This window comes from Oncorhynchus kisutch, linkage group LG25 (genome assembly GCF_002021735.2).
Source record: "Oncorhynchus kisutch isolate 150728-3 linkage group LG25, Okis_V2, whole genome shotgun sequence".
Classification (NCBI taxonomy): Eukaryota; Metazoa; Chordata; class Actinopteri; order Salmoniformes; family Salmonidae; genus Oncorhynchus; species Oncorhynchus kisutch.
In genome coordinates this window covers 30,973,120-30,995,806 of record NC_034198.2, presented here as the reverse complement: position 1 = coordinate 30,995,806, position 22,687 = coordinate 30,973,120, and the positions used below count along the sequence as shown (strand labels likewise).

Sequence of the window (22,687 nt, the reverse complement as noted above, 5' to 3'; positions counted from 1 at the left end):
TGTGTCAAGGTTAGATTAATCAAACATGGCATTGTAATGATAACAGGATCTTTATAGAATGGATTGTACATACACACTGCATCAAGCTAAAGTGGTCTCTGGTGCGTTTTACAGCTTTCGTTCTTTGGTCTTTATTTTATTGCAAATAAACATTGTCAATTGAGTCCATTCATATCAAATCACAACTAATAAAAGTGCATTTAACAAAGTCACAACAGTGCCAATTTTAGTCATACATCTTGAACAACAAAGATGCTGGATGCATGCCCTGAACGTATCTGTGCTTTGTATAGGTTCAGTACATTCCCATGTATCGACAAGATGAAGACGGCCACATGAGACTGCCATTAGCAGACAGGTGTGTCCTCAAGACTTCAGCACCAGTCAACCGTCCTGCTTGAATTGACTTCAAAGCTTTCCCTGACGAGTTACCAAGTATTTCTTGGGATGAATTCTCATTTGTTTGAGGTGAACTGTGCTGTAGTTCTCAGATTAGTAATGTGAGTGACGCTCTGGTGCTGGCAAGAAATCTTGCAATTGTAAATTGAAGTTTTAAAAAGGTCATCCCCTCATTTGTTGTTCAGTGGGACCCCATAGCTGGAGCTTCTCTTAATCTCTGTCTGTCCAATCATCCAGCGCACACCAAATGACACTGAGAATAGAGAAGAAAGTGACTTGAACATACTGTATGCTGAGGGCCATATGACATCTTTGTGGTTACAGCATCCAGTGTAGATGTTTGTCAATGGAATTATTCATGAGATAAGGGCTAGTACCAATGCATTTACAGACATGCTCATGACAAGGCATGCAATATTATAATTTACTACTTTCCAAGAGTAAGGAACAAGCTCTTGATCAGTATCAGACTTGGTTGTTGCCTTTTGAATCTTTGTCCAAATATTTGATGGTTAATAGCTAAGTTTAGGGAGAAGGTACAAATAAGTACACCTTGGGATCAATTCAATCTGTAACACGGAACATCTATTGTAGTGCAATTTAAAGGCAACGTGACTGCATTCAAGGTAAACACTACATATGATGGTCCAACCGTAAATTACCTTTTAAAATGTCAATCACACTACAACGCAGATCTTTCGTGGCACGGATTGAATCGAGACCCTTATCGCCAAGGTTATCCTGGTTGGTGACTTTTGTAACACATTTGTCTCGGGGGCCACTAGTTGATCAAATATTCCAATAACACCCACCTGCAGCGCAGAAAGCCACTGTGGCCATGATGGTGAGAATAGACCCAGAGTTGACCAGCTGGACCAGGAGGAGGCAGAGGGGGTATAGGAGAAGGCAGGTCCAGCCCAGCCAGTTGATCAGGGCCCAGGGCCTGCGTGGTGGGGTAACTTTGGGGCCTGGGAAACACCCTGTCTGGCTGTAGTCCTCCTGGAACTTGTCCTGGAACAACAATACATGACCACATCAATTATCTTACAAACAGGAGCATAGACAACAGCCATGACCATAAAAAAAGTAGGTCGGGAGGGGTGTGTTTTATGAACTGTAGGTCTCTGATCTTGTATATATATCATGTATTTTTGTAGTGGATCTCTAACAGTGCAATTAAGTACTATCTAATCTAATTTCATCTAACCAGGGCAATTTTACATCAGTTACTGTACAAACGGGTCAGATTGTGCAAGTGATTGATGAAAGTGTTTGGTGCCATGTTTGTGAATTAAACATTGGGGACAGAACAACAATGTAAGGGTGAAGAGTAGGTACTGACATTAAGATATTGTAAGTGAGAGTTTCAGCTTTGTCCTTGGTGCTTGCGGTCTTCCAAAGAGCAGGCTGCTAATAAAGCAACCCTTTCATTCCACTTCATCTCTCCCTCCTAGATGAATAGAAGTCTTTGAGGTCTACAAGGGAACGACTACTGATCCAAAAGGAGACATGTAGGCCTGTCACCACTATCCATAAAGGTTGACTACCTACTCACACTAGAACCAGGACAAACTGTCTTAGTTCCAATAGTCTTGTTTAATAGGAACTTCTTATAGAATTACCACAATCATTCAATGCAGACAACTGCAGTGGCAACCTGTTCAAAGCATGAGTACTGTGAATATGACTATAGCTGTGTTTACAAAGTCAGCCCAATTCTGATCTTTGACAAGTCAGATAATTTGCCCATAATTGGGTTGCCTGTGTAAAAGGGTGATAATTCCCTGTACAATGTACTGTAGTATTGGAAACTCACTCAGTTCCACCTGCTAACTGCTCAACAGGAGTGGGAATGTCTGTACGTAGTACACATCTGTGACTAACAGACAAAGCACCATCTAATCTTATCCATTTGGGCTGGGCATCGTTAAAGACGCATGACTCTATAATAATCAAATCCAAATGAATCTAACAGGGGCCAAAGGGCCATTTTTCATCAGTTAATGTACATACGGGTCGGATTATGCAAGTGATCGGTGTAATGTTTGAATTAAACATAGGCGACAGAACAAAGTTATAATTTAAGGGTGAAGAGTAGGTACTGACATGAAGATAAAGTATAAATTAAGAGAGTTTAACTTTGTCCTTTGTTGTATCCCTTAATGAACAAATAGATGCAAACTGCACCTTGTACCAATAGTTAGTGAATTGTAATCCCTTTCCCCAATAAGAACACCACCTTTTCCTGGTAGAGTTTATGAAGCCAGGCAGAACACTCAGCCTCATCCTCTGGTATGGACTCCAGTGGGATTCTCCTTGAGACAGAAATGTAGAAGGAAACATTTATTTTAGCTGTCCAATTCAAAATAACTTTATGGTCCAGTAAAAACAAACAGTTCAATAAGACAATATGTGGGCTTTGAGATCAGTAAGTTATGCCTCTAACCATTGGCCCTTCCAGGTCCCACTCATAGCACTTGCCCAACTTGTGATAGAAATTGCAGGTTTAAAAGAATTCATATTATCCATACCTTACATATAAATCTGGATGATACTTTTCCCCATTGAGAACCCCCCACAAGGTTGGCGTTTCGTTGTTTCTGAAATTTAATGTACAACAGTACACAGCAGCAACTAAAGGGGTAACAGAGAATATATTTTAAAAAATATATAAACAAATATAAACAAATAATACTTAGATATTCACTCATGAGCAGGGTTGTACGGAAGAGTATTAACCTAGTCAGTTGCACAACTGAATGCATTCAACCGAAATGTGTCTCTGAATCAGAGAGGTGCGGGGGGCTGCCATAATCAATGTCCACATTATCGGCACCCGGGGGTCAGTTGCTGCTGCAGGTTAACTGCCTTGTTCAAGGGCAGAACATCAGATGTTCACACCTTTCTGGCTCTGGGATTCAAACCAGCAACCTTTCGGTTACTGGTCCAACTCTCTTAACCAGTAGACTACCTGCCGCCCCCACATTAGGGCCAAGTGAAGATATTTATTTTTTTGCTTGTGGTGGTAATTGCACGGATAGTACTTAAGTAGCAATATTTCGAGAATAAAGCGGCGATCATTTGAGAATAAATTGGCAATATTTAAAGAATAAAGCCAATTTTTTTAAATAAAGTTAATAATATTGCAGTTATATTTCCATATTATAGTAGTAGATTATAGTAGTACAGTCGTAGTTTTGAGAATGACAAATATTAATTTCCACAAAGTTTGCTGCTTCAGTGTCTTTAGATATGTTTGTCAGATGTTACTATGGAATACTGAAGTATAATTACAAGCATAAGTGTCAAAGGCTTTTATTGACAATTACATGAAGTTGATGCAAAGAGTCAATATTTGCAGTGTTGACCCTTCTTTTTCAAGACCTCTGCATTCCGCCCTGGCATGCTGGGATTAAGGTCTGGGGAGTTTCCTGGCCATGGACCCAAAATATCGATGTTTTTTCCCCGAGCCACTTAGTTATCACTTTTGCCTTATGGCAATGTGCTCAATCAGGCATTGTTCGTCGCCAAAATGTTCCTGGATGGTTGGGAGAAGTTGCTTTTGGAGGATGTGTTGGTACCATTCTGTATTCATGGCTGTGTTCTTAGGCAGTGAGTGAGCCCACTCCCTTGGCTGAGAAGCAACCCCACACATGAATGGTCTCAGGATGCTTTACTGTTGGCATGACACAGGACTGTGTTAGCGCTCACCTTGTCTTCTCCGGACAAGCTTTTTTCCGAATGCCCCAAACAATCGGAAAGGGGATTCATCAGAGAAAATGACATTACCCCAGTCCTCAGCAGTCCAATCCCTGTACCTTTTGCAGAATATCAGTCTGCCCCTGAGGTTTTTCCTGGAGAGAAGTGGCTTCTTTGCTGCCCTTCTTGGCACCAGGCCATCCTCCAAAAGTCTTTGCCTCACTGTGTGTGCAGATGCACTCACACCTGCCTGCTGCCATTCCTGAGCAAGCTCTGTACTGGTGATGCCCGGATCCCGCAGTTGAATCAACTTGAGGACACGGTCCTGGAGCTTGCTAGACTTTCTTGGGCGCCCTGAAGCCTACTGGCAGCAATATCCTTGCCTGTGAAGCCCTTTTTGTGCAAAGCAATGATGACGGCACGTGTTTCCTTGGGGGTAACCATGGTTGACAGAGGAAGAACAATGATTCCAAGCACCACCCTCCTTTTGAAGCTTCCAGTCTGTTATCCGAACTCAATCAGCATGACAGAGTGATCTCCAGCCTTGTACTCATCAACACTCACACCTGTGTTAACGAGAAAATCACTGACATGTCAGCTGGTCTTTTTGTGGCAGGGCTGAAATGCAGTGGAAATGTTTTTGGGGGATTCAGTTCATTTGCATGGCAAAGAGGGACTTTGCAATTCATCTGATCACTCTTCATAACATTTTGGAGTATATGCAAATTGCCATCATACAAACTGAGGCAGCAGACTTTGTGAAAATTAATATTTGTGTCATTCTCAAAACTTTTGGCCACGACTGTATATTATAGTAGGGGATCATAGTAGTAGATTATAGTAGGGATTTGGTTAACTGCATGTCTGCCTTGCTCCCTGTTGCTGTGCACGCCACCATGGCACAACCTCTTCCAGGTTCTAATACTTATAATAATGTGGTTATTATGTTCTAAAAGAGCAAGGATTTCCTTCAACGGTGGTGCGCACAGCAACAGGGAGCCAGGAAGGCATGCAATTAATAACCATATACAACTGCGACTTTATTCTCTAAATATTGCCCCTTATTCTCAAAATATTGCTACTTTCTAATTAAAATATTGACAAAATTGTATTTTGAATATTCCCGAAAATGTATTTAAACGTTATTGTGAAAGTATTTCAAGTTTTTAAAATACTATCTGTGCAAACCAGTACCACCACCCATCACTTATTTATTTTTTCTCTTCACTTGGCCCTAATACTCCGCTGTAGTGTTACTTTTCTAAATTTAATCAGTTACCTGTCCAAAATTGCAACCAGTAACAATCTGATTACTTTCAGTTACTTTTGGATTACTTTCCATTCAAAGAAGACAAAAAGGATCCACCAAACACATATGGTGTGTCATCATAGTGGTCTCTGACTTGTGGTCAGACTCACCCAGGTGGAACAAACTTAAACTTGCACCTTTTTAAAATTCTGAATTGAATATCATTGAGAAAACAGAAAGTTGTCAATTCATTTTTTCACTAACATCCTTGCGGATTTTAACAGTAATCCAAGAAGTAATCCAGTTTTTTTTTAAGTATCTGATAACAATATTTTTGTTGGAACCCTAACTGATTACAGTTTTTAATGTAATCAGATTACATGTAATTAGTCATTCCCCAACTCTGCTCATGAGTTTGACGTGTAGCGTTTGGTCATTCTGGAGCTCTACAGGGTTCCGCACCTGTCCCCCTGAGGTTCTGGACGGCTACCCAGAAACCCTTGGTCCTGGGCAGGAGGTGGTGTTTGAGTTTGGGCAGGCTTTTCTTCTCTGCCACCTCCATACTGACCCGATGCTTCTCCTCTGTGAAGCGTGTTCCCTCACAGTGGAGCAAGAACTGGCACATAATTAGAGATTCACTGTAGCATCAAAACTGTGTTTAGATTTACCAATGAACCTGCATGCTCATGTTTACAAGGTGAGTATCATTATATTCTCACATTATTATCCTTCCTAGACTCATGACATACTATTGATTGTGTCAATCAATGCAATCTTTTAGAACAACCAAACTGCATACTCATGTTAGTTGTGAAGAAAGCTGGAATAAGGAATTTAAAAAGACATCACATCCTCTCATGAACTATACATGTCTTAATCAACTTGACTATTAAGTGTCATTACTGATTGACTGATTGATTAATTACTTTACTAGTTGGTTGGTTGATTGATTGCTCACCCAGAAGTTCTCAGGGTAATCCCGTAGGTTCTGAAGACTCTGGACAAAGTTGCTCTTATCTTCCTCCCACTTCCTCTTAATAAACACCATCTCCAGGAAGTACCACATCCAGCCAATCACAGGCAGGTACGACAACTCTTTCTTGGCTAAACATTTGGAGGCCTGGAAAGGGAAAGATTGTTCATGTGTTTGAGTACAGAGGGCATCAAAGAACTTCAGAAAATCTGGGTCTTTTCTCAAGCAATTCCTTGCTTCCCACCTTCCTCACCTCCTTCTCAACAGTATTGGATGAGAAGATCCATGGAGAGAGAATGCAAGGAATCTGAGATCGATTAATCGAGAAAGCGCCCTGTTCTCTTACCCCAAGGACCCCGAATCGTTCACAGAAGGTCCAGCCACACAGAAAGTCTATTTCAAAGTTGTGGTTGAGGACGACGATGGCATTCTCTTTACCGTAGAGTTGGTAGTTCTCTGGGTCTGTGTAGAGCGTGACTTCAGTGCCAGACCACCACTCTAAGAGAGCCACAGATTCTGAGGAATACACGTAGCATAACAGAGAAAAGTGTAAATAATAATATATAATATATACCACTGTCAGCGGGTACAGTGACTTTGCATTGCAGTTATTGCACAATGTTAGAGAGCATAGCCCTCCTGCAGCATCAGTGCACTTAAAGGGGCAATCTGCAGTTGGTACAATTTTTTACAACTTTTAAATGGGTGATACATACCCATTGATTCTTGAAGAATATAACATAAATACCTCGGGCTTAGTTCAACTGTCGATCCCCACCAAAATCCAAAATATCCACTTTTTTTTTACTCTGTAAACAATGCAATTGGAAACAAACAGTATATCCTCAAAAGATGGTTGAAACTATAATTTTGATTTCATGGATGGTCATGAACTGCCATCCCTCAGCTTTTTACCAAAACAATGGTGGGGTGCCCACTTTGTTTTTGTTTGAACTGCAGATGAAATCCAATTTTATTGGTGGCGTACACATATTTTGCAGGTGTAAAAAAAAAATGTATAGCTCCAAGCTATAAAAACAGAGTTGCACACACTATATATAAACTCCCTGTAATTTATTAGGTAAATCACCAATGTTTCCGCATCACTGTGCCTTCGGGGTAATGTCATGAATGCTTGAACCAGATTGTGTAGACAAATAGTGACAATAGTGAGGGGTGTGTCATAATTATTAAGGGAATTAGAATTAATTGAGTGAAACTGTTAAAAAAAAAAAAACAGTTTGTCATGCCTTTCAACCTTCGTCTCTCCCGAGCCCGTACGGGAGTTGTAGCGAGATGTAACAAGATAGTAGCTACTAAAAAAAACAATTGGATACCACGAAATTAGGGAGAAAAAGGGGTAAAAAAAAACAACTAATTATCTATGTTGATGCTAATATTATTTGCAGAAATTCAATTGTGTGATATCGTATACATATACATAGACACAATTGAATTTCTGCAAATAATATTAGCATCAACATAGATTTAAAAAAATCTCCCTAATTTCGTGATATCCAATTGTTTTTTAGTAGCTACTATCTTGTCTCATCGCTACAACTCCCGTACGGGCTCGGGAGAGACGAAGGTTGAAAGGCATGCGTCCTCCGATACACAACCCAACCAAGCCACACTGCTTCTTAACACAGCGCACATCCAACCCTGAATGCAGACCCACCAATGTTTCAGAGGAAACACCATGCACCTGGCAACCTTGGTTAGCGCGCACTGTGCCCAGCCCGCCACAGGGGCCGCGGTGAGACAAGGATATCCCTACCGGCCAAATCCTCCCTAACCCAGACGACGCTAGGCCAATTGTGCGCCGCCCCACAGACCTCCTGGTAGCGGCCGGTTACGACAGAGCCTGGGCGCGAACCCAGAGTCTCTGGTGGCACAGCTGGCGCAGCAATACAGCGCCCTTAACCACTGCGCCACCCGGGAGGCCTAAACATTATTGTTTAATACAGTTTCACATTTTATATTTAAGTTTCCTATTTCATTAAAAAACAATTGTTAGATGTGATCTTTTGGTTCAACCATAAGCATCATCAACTGGGGGAACATTTTTGGGAGTATGCTGATAAACTGTAGAAAGAATATAACCATTTATAAGACCTATTCAAAGAGATAATTGTGGCCTGAGATCAGTGAATATTCTACCAATAGGGGTCAATGTTTTTAGACAAGATATTCAGTAAGCCTCCCTTTGTAGTAGCAGGATCTCAATGTCAACAGAGATGCTGTTCTAGGTCCCAAGAAACAAAGAGATCTTCTGTTGAACCTGACAATTAATCTTGATGGTTGTACAGTCGTCTCAAATAAAACTGTGAAGGACCTCGGCGTTACTCTGGACCCTGATCTCTCTTTTGACGAAAATATCAAGACTGTTTCAAGAACAGCTTTTTTTCCATCTACGTAACATTGCAAAAATCAGAAACTTTGTCCAAAAATGATGCAGAAAAATGTATCCATGCTTTTGTTACTTCTATGTTAGACTACTGCAATGCTCTACTTTCCGGCTAAAGCACTAAATAAACTTCAGTTGGTGCTAAATACGGCTGCTAGAATCCTGACTAGAGCCAAAAAATGTGATCATATTACTCCAGTGCTAGCCTCCCGACACTGGCTTCCTGTTAAGGCAGGGGCTGATTTCAAGGTTTTACTGCTAACCTACAAAGCATTACATGGGCTTGCTCCTACCTATCTTTACGATTTGGTCCTGCCATACATACCTTCACATGCTACGGTCACAAGACGCAGGCCTCCTAATTATCCCTAGAATTTCTAAGCAAACAGCTGGAGGCAAGGCTTTCTCCTATAGAACACCATTTGTATGGAATGGTCTGCCTACCCATGTGAGAGACGCAGACTCGGTCTCAACCTTTAAGTCTTTACTGAAGACTCATCTCTTCAGTAGGTCATATGATTGAGTGTAGTCTGGCCCAGGAGTGGGAAGGTGAACGGAAAGGCTCTGGAGCAACGAACTGCCCTTGCTGTCTCTGCCTGGCCGGTTCCCCTCTCTCTACTGGGATTCTCTGCCTCTAACCCTATTACAGGGGCTGAGTCACTGGCTTACTGGTGCTCTTCCATGCCGTCCCTAGGAGGGGCGCGTCACTTGAGTGGGTTGAGTCACTGACGTGATCTTGCTGTCTGGGTTGGCGCACCCCCCCTTGGGTTGTGCCGTGGCGGAGATCTTTGTGGGCTATACTCGGCCTTGTCTCAGGATGGTAAGTTGGTGGTTGAAGATATCCCTCTAGTGGTGTGGGGGCTGTGCTTTGGCAAAGTGGGTGGGGTTATATCCTGCCTGTTTGGCCCTGTCCGGGGGAATCATCAGATGGAGCCACAGTGTCTCCTGACCCCTTCTATCTCAGCCTCCAGTATTTATGCTGCAGTAGTTTGTGTCGGGGGCTAGGGTCAGCCTGTTATATCTGGAGTACTTCTCCTGTCTTATCCGGTGTCCTGTGTGAATTTAAGTATGCTCTTTCTAATGCTCTCTTTCTTTCTTTCTTTCTCTCTCTTGGAGGACCTGAGCCCTAGGACCATGCCTCAGGACTACCTGCATGATGACTCCTTGCTGTCCCCAATCCACCTGGCTGTGCTGCTGCTCCAGTTTCAACTGTTCTGACTGTGGCTATGAAACCCTGACCTGTTCACCGGACGTTCTACCTGTCCCAGACCTGCTGTTTTCAACTCTCTAGAGACAGCAGGAGCGGTAGAGATACTCTTTAATGATCGGCTATGAAAAGCCAACTGACATTTACTCATGAGGTGCTGACTTGTTGCACCCTCGACAACTACTGTGATTATTATTATTTGACCATGCTGGTCATTTATGAACATCTTGGCCATGTTCTGTTATAATCTCCACCCGGCACAGCCAGAAGAGGACTGGCCACCCCTCATAGCCTGGTTCCCCTCTAGGTTTCGGCCTTTCTAGGGAGTTTTTCCTAGCCACCGTGCTTCTACACCTGCATTGCTTGCTGTTTGGGGTTTTAGGCTGGGTTTCTCTACAGCACTTTGAGATATCAGCTGATGTAAATTTGATTTGGTTACCTCCTCTCCTTGGTAGAGCAACATGCTCAATGCCTGTGTATGAGGGAGGAGATAGGATGGTTAGCTTCAACAAAGTGAGCTGCTACTGGATAGTCAACGTTCTTACACCTGACTGAGCTGCGGTGTTCAACTATGCATTTTTTTAAATTGTCTTTCGTTTGTCCTACGTAGGCTTTCTCACATGAACAGGTAATGAGATAGATTTTCCCTTAGTCTTGTATGTGATGATCAACCTGTATGCGAGTGTCTGTGAAGGATGTTTTTAAAGTGCTTTTGCACTGTGCGCATGAGCCACATTTGTAGTTCCCATTTTGGAATGGGTGTCAAGAGTAAGATGGCGCCGAAGAGGATGGCTGACATGGATGGCTGACTGTTTTACATGGCCATAACCAAGTGCTATTTTATTCTTTTTTTTAACGTTGTTTGTAACGTATTTAACTTATTTTCTACATATTGTTGCTGCTACCGTCTCTTATGGCCGAAAATAACTTCTGGACATCAGAACTGGGATTACTCACCACGAACTGGAAGAAGCTTTTTCCTTTAATGAGTCAGAGGAGAAAGATATACTGCTTTCACTGGAACAGGCCCGGAGACCCGTCATTTGCGTGAAGAAAAGATGAAGGAAAAGAGGACACAGATCAGGCTGCCTTTTGAGAATCTGTAGGCGAGCTAGTAAACTCCCAATGCCATCAATTCTACTTGCTAACATGCAACTGTTGGAAAATAAAATGGATGACCACAATTACAATTATCCTACCAACGGGACATTAAGAACTATAATATCTTATGTTACACCTAGTCGTGGCTGAACGACGACACGGATAATAGAGCTGGAGTGGTTTTCAATGCACCTGCAGAACAGAGAAGTTACGACTGGTAAGACGAGGGATGGGTGTGTGTCTTTTTGTCAATAACAACTGGTGCGCAATGTCTAATACTAAATAAGTCTCGAGTTATTGGTCGCCTGAGGTAGAGTACCTTATGATAAGCTGTAGACCACACTATCTATATTATACGTAGCCGTCTATTTACCATCACAGACCAATGCTTGCACTAAGATCGCACTCAACCAACTCTATAAGGCCATAAGCAAAAAAGAAAATGCTCACCCAGAAGCGGCGCTCCTAGTGGCCAGGGACTTTAATGCAGGCAAACTTATATAAGTTTTAAAAAAATTTGACCAGCATGTCACATGCAACCAGAGAAAAAAAAAAAAAAAAACTCTAGACCATCTTTACTCCACACACACAGAGATGCATACAAAGCTCTCCCCTGCAGAGATGGGCAAATCTGACCATAATATGTCCTCCTGATTCCTGCTTACAAGCCAAAACTAAAGCAGGAAGTACCAGTGACTCGCTCAATACTAAAGTGGTCGGATGACGCGAATGCTACGCTACAGGACTGTTTTGCTAGCACAGACTGGAATATGTTCCGGGATTCATCCAATGGCATTAAGGAGTACATCACCTCAGTCATCGGCTTCATCAATAAGTGCATCGACGACATCATCCCCACTGTGACCATACGTACATATCCCAACCAGAAGCCATGGATTACAGGCAACATCCGCATCGAGCTAAACGCTAGAGCTGCCGCTTTCAAGGAGCGGGACACTAAGCCGGATGCCTATAAGAAATCCTGCTATGACCTCAGATGATCCATCAAACAAGCAAAGCATCAATACAGGATTAAGATTGAATCCTACTACACCGGCTCGGACGCTCGTCGGATGTGGCAGGGCTTGAAAACTATTACAGACTACAAAGGGAAAGCCAGTTGCGAGCTGCCCAGTGACGCGAGCCTACCAGACTAGCTAAATGCCTTTTATGCTCACTTTGAGCCAAGCAAAACTGAAGCATGCACGAGAGCACCAGCTGTTCTGGATGACTGTGTGATAATGCTCTCGGTAGCCAATGTGAGCAAGACTTTTAAACCAGTCAACATTCACAAAGCCGTGGGGCCAATTGGATTACAGGATGTGTACTCAAAGTATGCGCAGACCAACTGGCAAGTGTCTTCACTGACATTTTCAACCTTTTCAACTGAGTCTGTAATACCTACATGTTTCAAGCAGACCACCATAGTCCCTGTGCCCAAGGAAGCGAAGGTAACATGCCTAAATGATTACCGCCCCCTAGCACTCATGTCGGTAGCCATGAAGTGCTTCGAAAGGCTGGTCATGGCTCACATCAACAGCATCCTCCCAGATACCCTAGACCCACTCCAATTCACATACCGCCCCAACAGATCCACAGATGATGCAATCGCACTCCACACTACCCTTTCCCACCTGGACAAAAGGAACACCTATGTGAAAATGCTGTTCATGGACTACAGCCCAGCGTTCAATACTATAGTGCCCACAAAGCTCATCACTAAGTTAAGGACCATGGGACTGAACACCTCCCTCTGAACACACCCCTCAGGGGTGTGTACGTAATCCACTCCTGTATTCCCTGTTCACCCACGACTGCGTGGCCAAACACGACTCCAACACCATCATTAAGTTTGCTTAATGATGTTTGCTTAACAGTGGTAGGCATAATCACCGACAACGATGAGACAGGCTATAAGGAAGAGGTCAGAGAACTGACAGTTTGGTGCCAGGACAACAACCTCTCCCTCAACGTGAGCAAGACAAAGGAGCTGATTGGGGACTACAAGAAACATCAACGAGGCTGTAGTGGAGCAGGTCGAAAGTTTCATGTTCCGCGGTGTCCACGTCACCAACGATCTATCATGGTCCAAACACACCAAGACAGTCGTGAAGAGGGCACAACTAAACCTTTTCCCCCCTCAGGAGACTGAAAAGATTTGGCATGGGTCCAAATACATTTCGATTTGATTTGAGTGTCCGAGTGGGCTCAGGGGGCAGGTCAGATCTCACCAAGCGATCTCCAATATAGCAACCACACCTAGTAGACCACCAGTGGGGATCCTTGAAGAGGTGTGCAATTTTTTTGTCTCATTGTAGAATATGCCAGTGCTTTTTCAGGATTGCGTTCATTTTCTCCGAACTCTTGGTGTACTTAGTACAAAAGACGGTTGCGTTGTTTTTCTTCTTTGGTTGAGTTTAGTAATTCCTCTTGGTTTTTGAATTATTTTCATCATTGCAGCATCAAACGTTTTGTCCTTGTAGCCTCTCATTTTCAATTTCTGTCATTTTTTTAGCATTGCTGTCAAAATCTGTCTGGTGGCCACATGTTCGTTTAACCCTGCATGACTGGCTATATGGTAGACCATTCTTGAGGGGAAGAGGATGCATACTATCCACACATAGCAGGGTATTGTGATCTGTGGGCTTTGTGTATAGGTCTGTGTGTAATGCATCAGTCCAGGTAATTTATTTTTCTCTCATCAGTCTGCAATAATAGTAAAGACATCAAAACAGAAACTGGTTACCAACATAATTAGAGCAGCAAAACTAAACATTTCATCATACCTGTGGTATCAGAATTCATGGCTCATACCACCCGTTATTAAATCAGTGTTCAATGACTACTTAGGGCAGCAGTCTCTAAGGTGCAGTGTATTGTATTGGGTGGTAGCCAGCTAGGAACAGTGACTAAGTTGAGGGCAGGGTACTGGGCGGAGGTCAGCTAGAGGTGACTATTTTACAGTCTGATGGCCTGGAGATAGAAGCTGACTTTTCAGACTCTGTCCCAGCTTTGATACACATGTATGGTCTCTGCCTTCTAGATGGTAGCGGGGTGAACAGTCTGTGGCTTGGGGGGCTAAGCCAAATTTCTTCACCCTGCTGAGGTTGAAGAGGCGCTGTTGCGCATTCTCACCACACTGTCTGTGTGGATGGACCATTTCAGGTTGTCAGTGATGTGCACACAGAGGAACTTGAAGCATTTCACCCTCTCCCCATCAATGTGGATGGGGGCGTGCTCCCTCTGCTGCCTCCTGAAGTCAACAATCAGCTCCTTTGTTTTGTTGGCGTTGAGGGAGAGGTTGTTTTCCTGGCACCACTCCGCCAGGGCCCTCACCTCCTCCCTGTAGGCGGTCTTGTTGTTGGTAATCAGACCTACCACTTTTGTTTCGTCAGCAAACTTGATGATGGAGTTAGGGATGTGCATGGCCATGCAGTCATGGATGAACACGGTGTACAGAAGGGGGCTGAGCACGTAACCTTGTGGGGCCCACATGTTGAGGATCAGTGTGTTTTTGCCAAACTTCATCACCTGGGGTAGGTCGGTCAGGAAGTCCAGGACCCAGTTGCACAAGGTGGGGTTCAGATCCAGGGCCTCGAGCTTATTGATGAGCTTGGAGGGCACTATGGTGTTGAAGGCTGAGCTGAAGTCAATGAACAGCATTCTTACATACGTAGGTATTCCTCTTGTCCAGAAGGGATAGGACAGTGCACATCCGTGGATCTGTTGGGGCGGTATGCAAATTGTAGTGTGGTCTAGGGTGCCGGATAAGGTGGAGGTGATATGATCCTTAACTAGCCTGTCAAAACACTTCATGATGACAGAAGTGAGTGCTACTGAACAATAGTCATTTAGTTCAGTTACTTTTGCTCTCTTGAGTAAAGGAACAATGGTGGACATATTGAAGCAAGCTGGTACAACAGACTGGGATAGGAAGATATTTAATATATCCGTAAACAACCCAGCCAGCTGGTCTACACATGCTCTGAGAACGCGGCTTGGGATGCCGTCTGGGCCGGCAGCCTTGCAATGGTTAACACGCTTAAATGTCTTACTCACGTCGGCCACGGAGAACGAGAGCTCACTGTCCTCGTTAGAGCTGGTGGCCCACTTCCGCGGCTCCGTTTTTTCCTTGACGAGGGCAAAGGTGTTTAGTTTGTTCGGAAGTGAGGCGTCAGTGTCTGCAACGTGGCTGGCTTTCCCTTTATAATCTGTGATTGGTTGGGATTCCTGCCACATACCTCGTGTCTGAGCCTGAGATTTACCCTTTAAATCAGTGAAGTGAAACAATAGGGAAAGAGCGATATTGGGTTTGTATTTCAGGCCAAGAGAAGGCCTGCAGTAGAAGTAAAGAACAGTGGAAGTAAAGAACAGTAGAATAGATCCTACTCACGGCTGGTGAGGGAGTATCCCAGTTTACAGTTGATCCTCCTGGCCAGCTGCTTGTTGATTGGCCAGAGGGGCAGAGTGCAGATCTGTAATAGGTTGATCAGGAGACCGCTGACAAAGAACCCATAGCAGATGACCAGATGACACAAGAACTGGCCCTTCAACCACTGTACCAGACCCATCTAGAGGAGAGAAGTGGGGAGGAAGGGAAGAGGAAAGGGGGATGCCTAGTCAGTTGTACAACTGAATGAATTCAGGGGAGGGGATCGGAGGTATTTGGTATTTTATTAGGATCCCCATTAACTGGGTTCCACACAAAACATGACATCATATAGAACATTAATAGACAAGAACAGCTAAAGGAAAGAACTCCATCCATTTTTGTTTTAAAGGCACCACGTAGCCTACATATCAATACATACACACAAACTATCTAGGTCAAATAGGTGAGAGGCGTTGTGCCGTGAGGTGTTGCTTTATTTGTTTTTTGAAACCAGGTTTGCAGTTCACTTGAGCAATAGGAGATGGAACCGAGTTCCATGCAATAATGGCTCTATATTATACTGTACGCTTTCTTGAATTTGTTCTGGATTTGGGGACTGTGAACAGACACCTGGTGGCATGTCTGGTGGGGTAAGTGTGTGTGTCAGAGCTGTGTATGTTGACTATTTTCCACACATTAATGATTCTTATAGAAGAAGTGATGCAGTCAGTCTCTCTGTTTTGGGCCAGCTGCAGCTTAACTAGGTCTTTCCTTGCAGCACTCAACCACACGACTGAACAATAATCAAGATAAGATCAAACTAAAACCTACCGACTTGCTTTTTGGAGTGTGGTGTCAAAAAAGCAGAGCATCTCTTTATTATGGACAGACATCTCCCCACCTTTACTACCATTGAATCTATATGTTTTGACCATGGCAGTTTACAATCTAAGGTAATGCCAAGTTATTTAGTCTCCTCAACTTGTTCAACAGCCACACCATTCATTACCAGATTCAGATGAGCTCTTGAACTTTGGGATTGATTTGTACCAAATACAGTACAATGAATGCTCTTAGTTTTAGAGATGTTCAGGACCAGTTTATTACTGGCCACCCATTCCAAAACAGACTGCAACTCTTTTTAAAGAGTTTCAGTGACTTCATTAGCAGTGGTTGCTGATGCGTGCTCCAATCACTGGGAGCTCAGCCCCAGTGATGTAGTGGGCCGTACGCACTACTACCCTCTGTAGTACCTTGCGGCCGGATGCCGAGCAATTGCCATATCAAGCGATGGTGCAGACAGTCAAGATGCTCTCAATGGTGCAGCTGTAGAACATTTTGAGGATCTGAGGGCCCATGCCAAATCTTTTTGTTTCAGCCTCCTGAGGGAGAAGAGGCATTGTTGTGCCCTCTTCACGATTGTGGGTGTGTTTGGACCATGATGGGTCTTTAGTGGCCTCCTGAGTGGTGCAACGGTCTAAGGCACTTCATCTCAGTGCTAGAGGTGTCCATTCCAAGCTGTATCACAACCAATCGTGATTGGGCGGCGTACAATTGGCCCAGCGTTGTCCGGATTAGGGCTTGGCCTGGGTAGGCTGTCATTGTAAATAATAATTTGTTCTTCACTGACTTGCCTAGTTAATTAAAGGGTAAATAAAAATTAATTAATTAAGTGATGTAGACACCCTGGAACTTCAATCTCTCAACCATCTCAACTATGTGAATGGGGGCATACTCAGCCCTCTGTTTCCTGTAGTCCCCGATCAGCTCCTTTGTCAAGCTGACGTTAACATTTAACCTAACTCCTAAACTTAACCCCCTAACAAACAAAATTGGTGATGGACATCCACAACTAAATACATACCCGACAAAATGTAACATATCATACTAAATGGAGTGTTCCGTATTTACGTACAGAATAATACTAAATGCTCTGAGACCAGGTTGGACAGACAAGTCTCAAGGATACACATTAATGAGATACTGATGACTGGAAGTTACACTATAGATCCCCCTTGCTCAACTACTATGCATGCATAGCTTGCATGTATTTACATCATGTGCGCATGCTTCAGGTGACAGAAATGTGAATGCACCAGAGTTTTGAAAGGTCTGTCTAATAATACTTAGGCCTACCTGTGGATATGTGGTCTCAAATTCCCCAGAGGTAGGAGAACCAACCACCCAGACAACCAGTTGAGGAAGTTCAAATGTTATTTTATTCACAGTATTTAGTCTCACTGACCACTTCAAATAGTTGAAGTTCAATATTTCAGAAGGTGAATTACAAAAGCTAGTCACTGGATGGTTAATGGGGCAAAGGTCACCCCATCCTCGCTCCACAACAGTTGGCAGAGTTGTGTTATCCTGACCCTGACTGACACAGTGAAGCGCTCACTGCCCTCCAAAGAGCTGCTGAAAAATAAAGCTCCTTTTATTCCACTTCTTGATCTCTCTCCCTTCCTCCATCTTGGCTGAATAGAAGTCATTGAGGTCTACGAAAGAAAGACTGTACTGATCTAAAAGGAGACATGTAGGCCTGTCACCACAATCCATAAAGGTCCAGTGGCAGATTTGCCATCTGGCAAATGCCTTGATGGGCTGGACCATTTTTTGTTGGTTGGGCTGCTTGAAATTGACACACAAAAATATAATTTTATCTAAAAGTAAACAAATAAAAAAAGGTGACATGGCCAGAAGCCCATTATTTATTTTTTGTGTTACCTTACGTGTGCAATTTCTCTGTGGGCAACAACCAGCCACCTATCAAGATGGGCCGGCCTGGTTTTCTGATGAGCTGAGGTCATGCAAACTCACATTCAAAGTCAAACTCGACATCAGCAAAGAGACCTGCTCCATGTCTGTCATCAGTTAGACAGCTAAGATCATGTATATTAAAAAATGGAAATGGTGCCTATAAATGTAGAAAAAGCATATTTTAATTTGTCACCTCACTTAAAACTTCCTATTGTTCTGAAAACCATGATTTGGTCAAAGAGTAAAGTGCATTATCCTCCTGATTCCTGTAATCAAAGTGTCTGCCCAGCCCCTGTGCCCTTACTGGAGCCTGCTGCTGGATTAAGTGAGCCACTCTCCTCTCCCCCCATGAACTCAAGAGAAAAATGTGTTCTGATTGTAGGCTATAACGTTTCAAAATGCAAAAAGTGCGAAAAACACAGCTTTGGAACTGATATTGGCACAAGATGGAGAGAGTGTTAGAACATAACGCACAAAATTACAGGTAAAGAAAATGTATTCTTAATCCAGTATAAACTAATGTATTATACAAGAGACAACAATCACAAAGTCTACAGCAAAACAGCAATGTCATGTCTTAAGTGGAAAACTCACAATGACTCAATAATTCATGTCTTCTGGGAGTGTTAGAAAACTGTCAGAAGTTTTACAATGTAAATGTACTTTTAATCCGTCTATCCGCATATTTAAACACATGGCTAATGGGGGTGCATTGAGATACACAAAGGGTTGGACAATATTCTTTTCAACACATATATTGAAGAAGCTATTACTTAAATACTGGAAGCCAAATGATACTCCAAACTTAAGAGAATAGAATAATCATATTCTTTATTATTTAAATATTGAATCTAATAATAATCTTTCTACAGACAAAAACAACATAACACAATTTGAAATCATATGGGGAAGAGTCTTACAAGTATTAGAAAGAATGGGTGTGGATACAGTGGGAACATGTGGGTCTGAGCAAGTGTGATGTCATTAATGTTTGTGGAAATGTATGTAATGTTAAGTTGTTACTGTTTTTTGTCCATGTATCTTTTTTGTTTGTTGTAAAAAATAATAAAAAGAAGCAAGTTAGAGGTAGTTTCTTGAGCCAATGCTAGCTAGCATTAGCACAATGACTGGAAGTCTATTGTCTGCTAGCATGCTAAGTCTGCTAGCATGCTATGTTAAGTTGTTTATTGTTTTTGTCTATATACTGTATGTTTTTTTTTTTTTAAACAGGTCTTAGAGAGGAGGGTCTCAGCTTTCTATTAGATATAATTTGGATTTCTCAACTCTCAATATTCAACTCAATAGCAACTATTTTACAAGCAAGATATTTGATATGGCTTGGAGATATGGAGCTTTGCGTGCGCAAAATGCGCATCGGCCATTGCGAGGGCATAGGCCTATAGGTATCATGGGTAGTAGTCTACTGTCAAAGTCTGTTTTAGGACATTACTGACATTTACTGTTGGATGAATACATGGCTACTAGCAGTGGGTATTGTATTTAAAGTTAGCAATCTAATGTGTTCTGAGTTTCCACTTCCTCAGGTGTTGAACCTCCTATTAACTGAACAGCTTTTATAAAAGGACTGGCTTGAATTGTGAAGATGACCACACAATTTATTTTCATAATGAGCCAAATCTATTGGTTTTCAACCCAAAGTTACAAAGGAAAATGTGATCTATTTAATAAACACAAGACAACAGCAAAATGGATAAAAGAGTGTGGTGGTATTGCAGGAACAGCTGCATAAACATTTTTTCTTACTTTAAAAAAAATACTGCATTGTTGGTTAAGGTCGTGTAAGTAACCATGTTGTATTCGGCACTTGTGACAAATAGAATTTGATTTGACTTGTTCTAGTGGTCAAAACCTGGTACTTTCACACAACTCTATGGTAACTAATGCAAGCGACTTCAATTAGTAATTCCTCTGAAGAGGAGAGAGAATGAAACACCACCAGATACACAGTGAATACATTTCATAGTATGGAGAAGCAACACTCAAAGCTACAGCTTCATTCTACTTGTTAAACATAGAGAACTGATACTGTGTACTGGTTGTTGGGGTGGGATTGGCATGGGGTGTGGGTGGTCCGTGGGTGGCTTTTGACCATTTTTTATTTATTCCTCATGTCTTACTCATTGGTAGGAAGAAGTTTGGTTCAAATGGGATGTTGAGTACTATATTTATTGAATATTATCTGAATCCGATAAATTAAAATGACCAATTTAAGATATTTGGTGCAATCAAATATCTTAATTTCTCAGAGATCAAATTATATTTCAACGAAATAAAATTTCAAAAATGCTAATCGTATCTGTTAGGAACTACAGAAACAACGTCAGAACTATCTGAGATAGTGGGTGTTGAAATCCTATTTCTTGTGCTCTTTGAGGTGGAACAACTCTAATCTAATCTAACTGTCTTCCACCAGCCAACTTCCCAACAGGACTGGGCACAACTCTAGGCAGACAACTGTACTGGCAGGTAAACATTGTCTGACTGGCTATCTGATAATTATACCATGCTGATGACACACCCTGCTAGGTTACACCATGGGAAACACTACAGTGTACCAAGAGCTGACTGGCCTGGCTGGCCCTACCTGACTGCACCACAATACAATACAATCTAGTATGGAGAAATTTACCTCAGGGGAGTGCTGGTGTACAGTAGACTGTCAAATCTCAGCTATGCTTTTGAGGAAATGTCAGGACAGGAGAGGAAAATTGTTTCTCATTCTCATTCTAAGCAAATGCATCCCATGACATCTTCTGATTCCAAATAGCACTTCGTTTCTATCTGAAGTGCTCAATGAATGGCATTCCATAAGAGCAAAATTATTTAGAAAAAATATCATTTAAAACGACAGCCAACATATTTGAGTCTCCCCAATAGGTTATTTTTGGTTATGATAACACTAAGTTAATATAGTTCAAAATCACAAAGCTTTTTTCATTGATTGAAATCTAACAAACTAGGTTTTAATTTATAATCAATATTCTGACCAAGTAACTATATGTATACTATTTGTAGTATACGAAAAATAAGAACATTCAGGAGTAACCTAATAATAAGACAGTGTGAAAAAAACAGACGTTTAGATTACATGAATAAAAGTGTGTTACCTTACTTGTCCCAGGCTTTGGTTCTTTTGTGGCGATAACGCGGCCCAGATACTACCGGTGTGGTGAGATAACTCGATCAGTTGGAATACGGCGTTGCGAGCGCTCATTTCAAAGAGTGCTCGGTAAGCCACGCCCCAGTGGGCAGAGCTAGGCATGTTGCACTGGGATACAAAAAATACTCAATTTACAATGGGTCCGCTTTTGTTCTGTGTAGCCTAGTTATGCTAATATATTTCAGACCAGTGTATTGCAGTTCATTTCGTTTTAGACTTATTAAGTAAAATATATTTGAGTAGTAAACAGGAAACGACTCCCAGACAGTTCCCAATAGAACATACCCATGGGGCGCATCATTTACTAGGCTACCTAAATTATTGGGTTCATCTGGTTTCCATGGTTCTTGGTTATTTACCAGGTAACAATAAGTGAAAACGAAACAAGGACTGAATCAATAGATGCCTACATTTTCTCAGCTAGAGACTGAAATAAATTGTGTTTCTTTGAAAATATGGGCCTGGCTGACATGACAAATGCATTAAAGGGGAAAGGATCCACAGACACTGCACATTTCTTTATTTACAACGCTGGCTGACATGGTTAACACAAACACAGGACATTGAATGCTACCTGAATTGACTCAGAAAAGTAACATAAGTAAGTCTACAGTATCACAGCGAGGTTAAACAGGTGTGTGTTAGATTATCCAGTGTCCACAGCAACACTATTGATTATCCAATACCCCCATTGCATGTGGTGTACTATGATCTTAGCCATGCTCTAACTAACCCTTCTGGAGGGTCTGAGGCACTTAGACTGCAACTGAGGACACCCTGGCCTGACACCTGGTTGGGCCTGGCCCACCTGGCTCCCTTCTACCTGCCTGTTGCTGCCTCCACTGGCACTTTCTCTACTTCTCCATCTGACCATAGGTTCTTGAATGCATGCTTTTATACACTCTGTGTCTCCATATTACAGCATGTCAAATAAAGATTAGCGCAAACAGGAACTGTGACTTCTTTCGTCAATGATTTGCTATGGCTGAGGTATTTTGTCAGTTATAAGTTACCAAGGCTAGATGATACCAAGGCCAGATGATGCTGAATGGCAACAACACCACACACAACTGCAATGCAACTAAGTCATCTCATTGGTACATGACTCTTCAGTCTGTTGAATATTACATTAATGAAAATATGGAATTAAGGTTTTATTAAACCTTCAAAAGGGACACACATACACAATAAAGGAAGTTTATAAAGTCATTGACAAGTAATTTACTACATCAATCATAGTCACAGCATCTCATCTTCGTTTGATTAACTGGAATGAGATGGAGAAATTATTTCCAATAGGCAGGGTGTGGCTCAACAGGCAGAATACATTTCAAAGGGCACT

At 42.3% G+C, this 22,687-nt stretch overlaps 1 protein-coding gene across 2 annotated transcripts; it reads right to left on the bottom strand.

Moving 5' to 3' along the window:
* Positions 1–34: 34 nt before the first annotated feature.
* agpat4 (1-acylglycerol-3-phosphate O-acyltransferase 4 (lysophosphatidic acid acyltransferase, delta)) lies at positions 35–21,392 on the bottom strand. 2 transcript variants are annotated; one of them, XM_031804759.1, is made up of 9 exons: positions 21,293–21,392; positions 15,429–15,606; positions 6,574–6,836; positions 6,306–6,467; positions 5,810–5,963; positions 2,931–3,033; positions 2,639–2,714; positions 1,212–1,410; positions 35–652 (listed from the first exon to the last, which is right to left on the bottom strand). In XM_031804759.1, exons 2-9 carry the CDS (start codon positions 15,604–15,606, stop codon positions 570–572), a joined length of 1,218 nt encoding a protein of 405 aa, XP_031660619.1. In that variant the 5' UTR covers positions 21,293–21,392; the 3' UTR covers positions 35–569. The 2 variants fall into 2 exon arrangements, with proteins under 2 accessions (XP_031660619.1, XP_020316726.1); XM_020461137.2 differs by having other exon boundaries at positions 6,667–6,836.
* Positions 21,393–22,687: the final 1,295 nt, after the last annotated feature.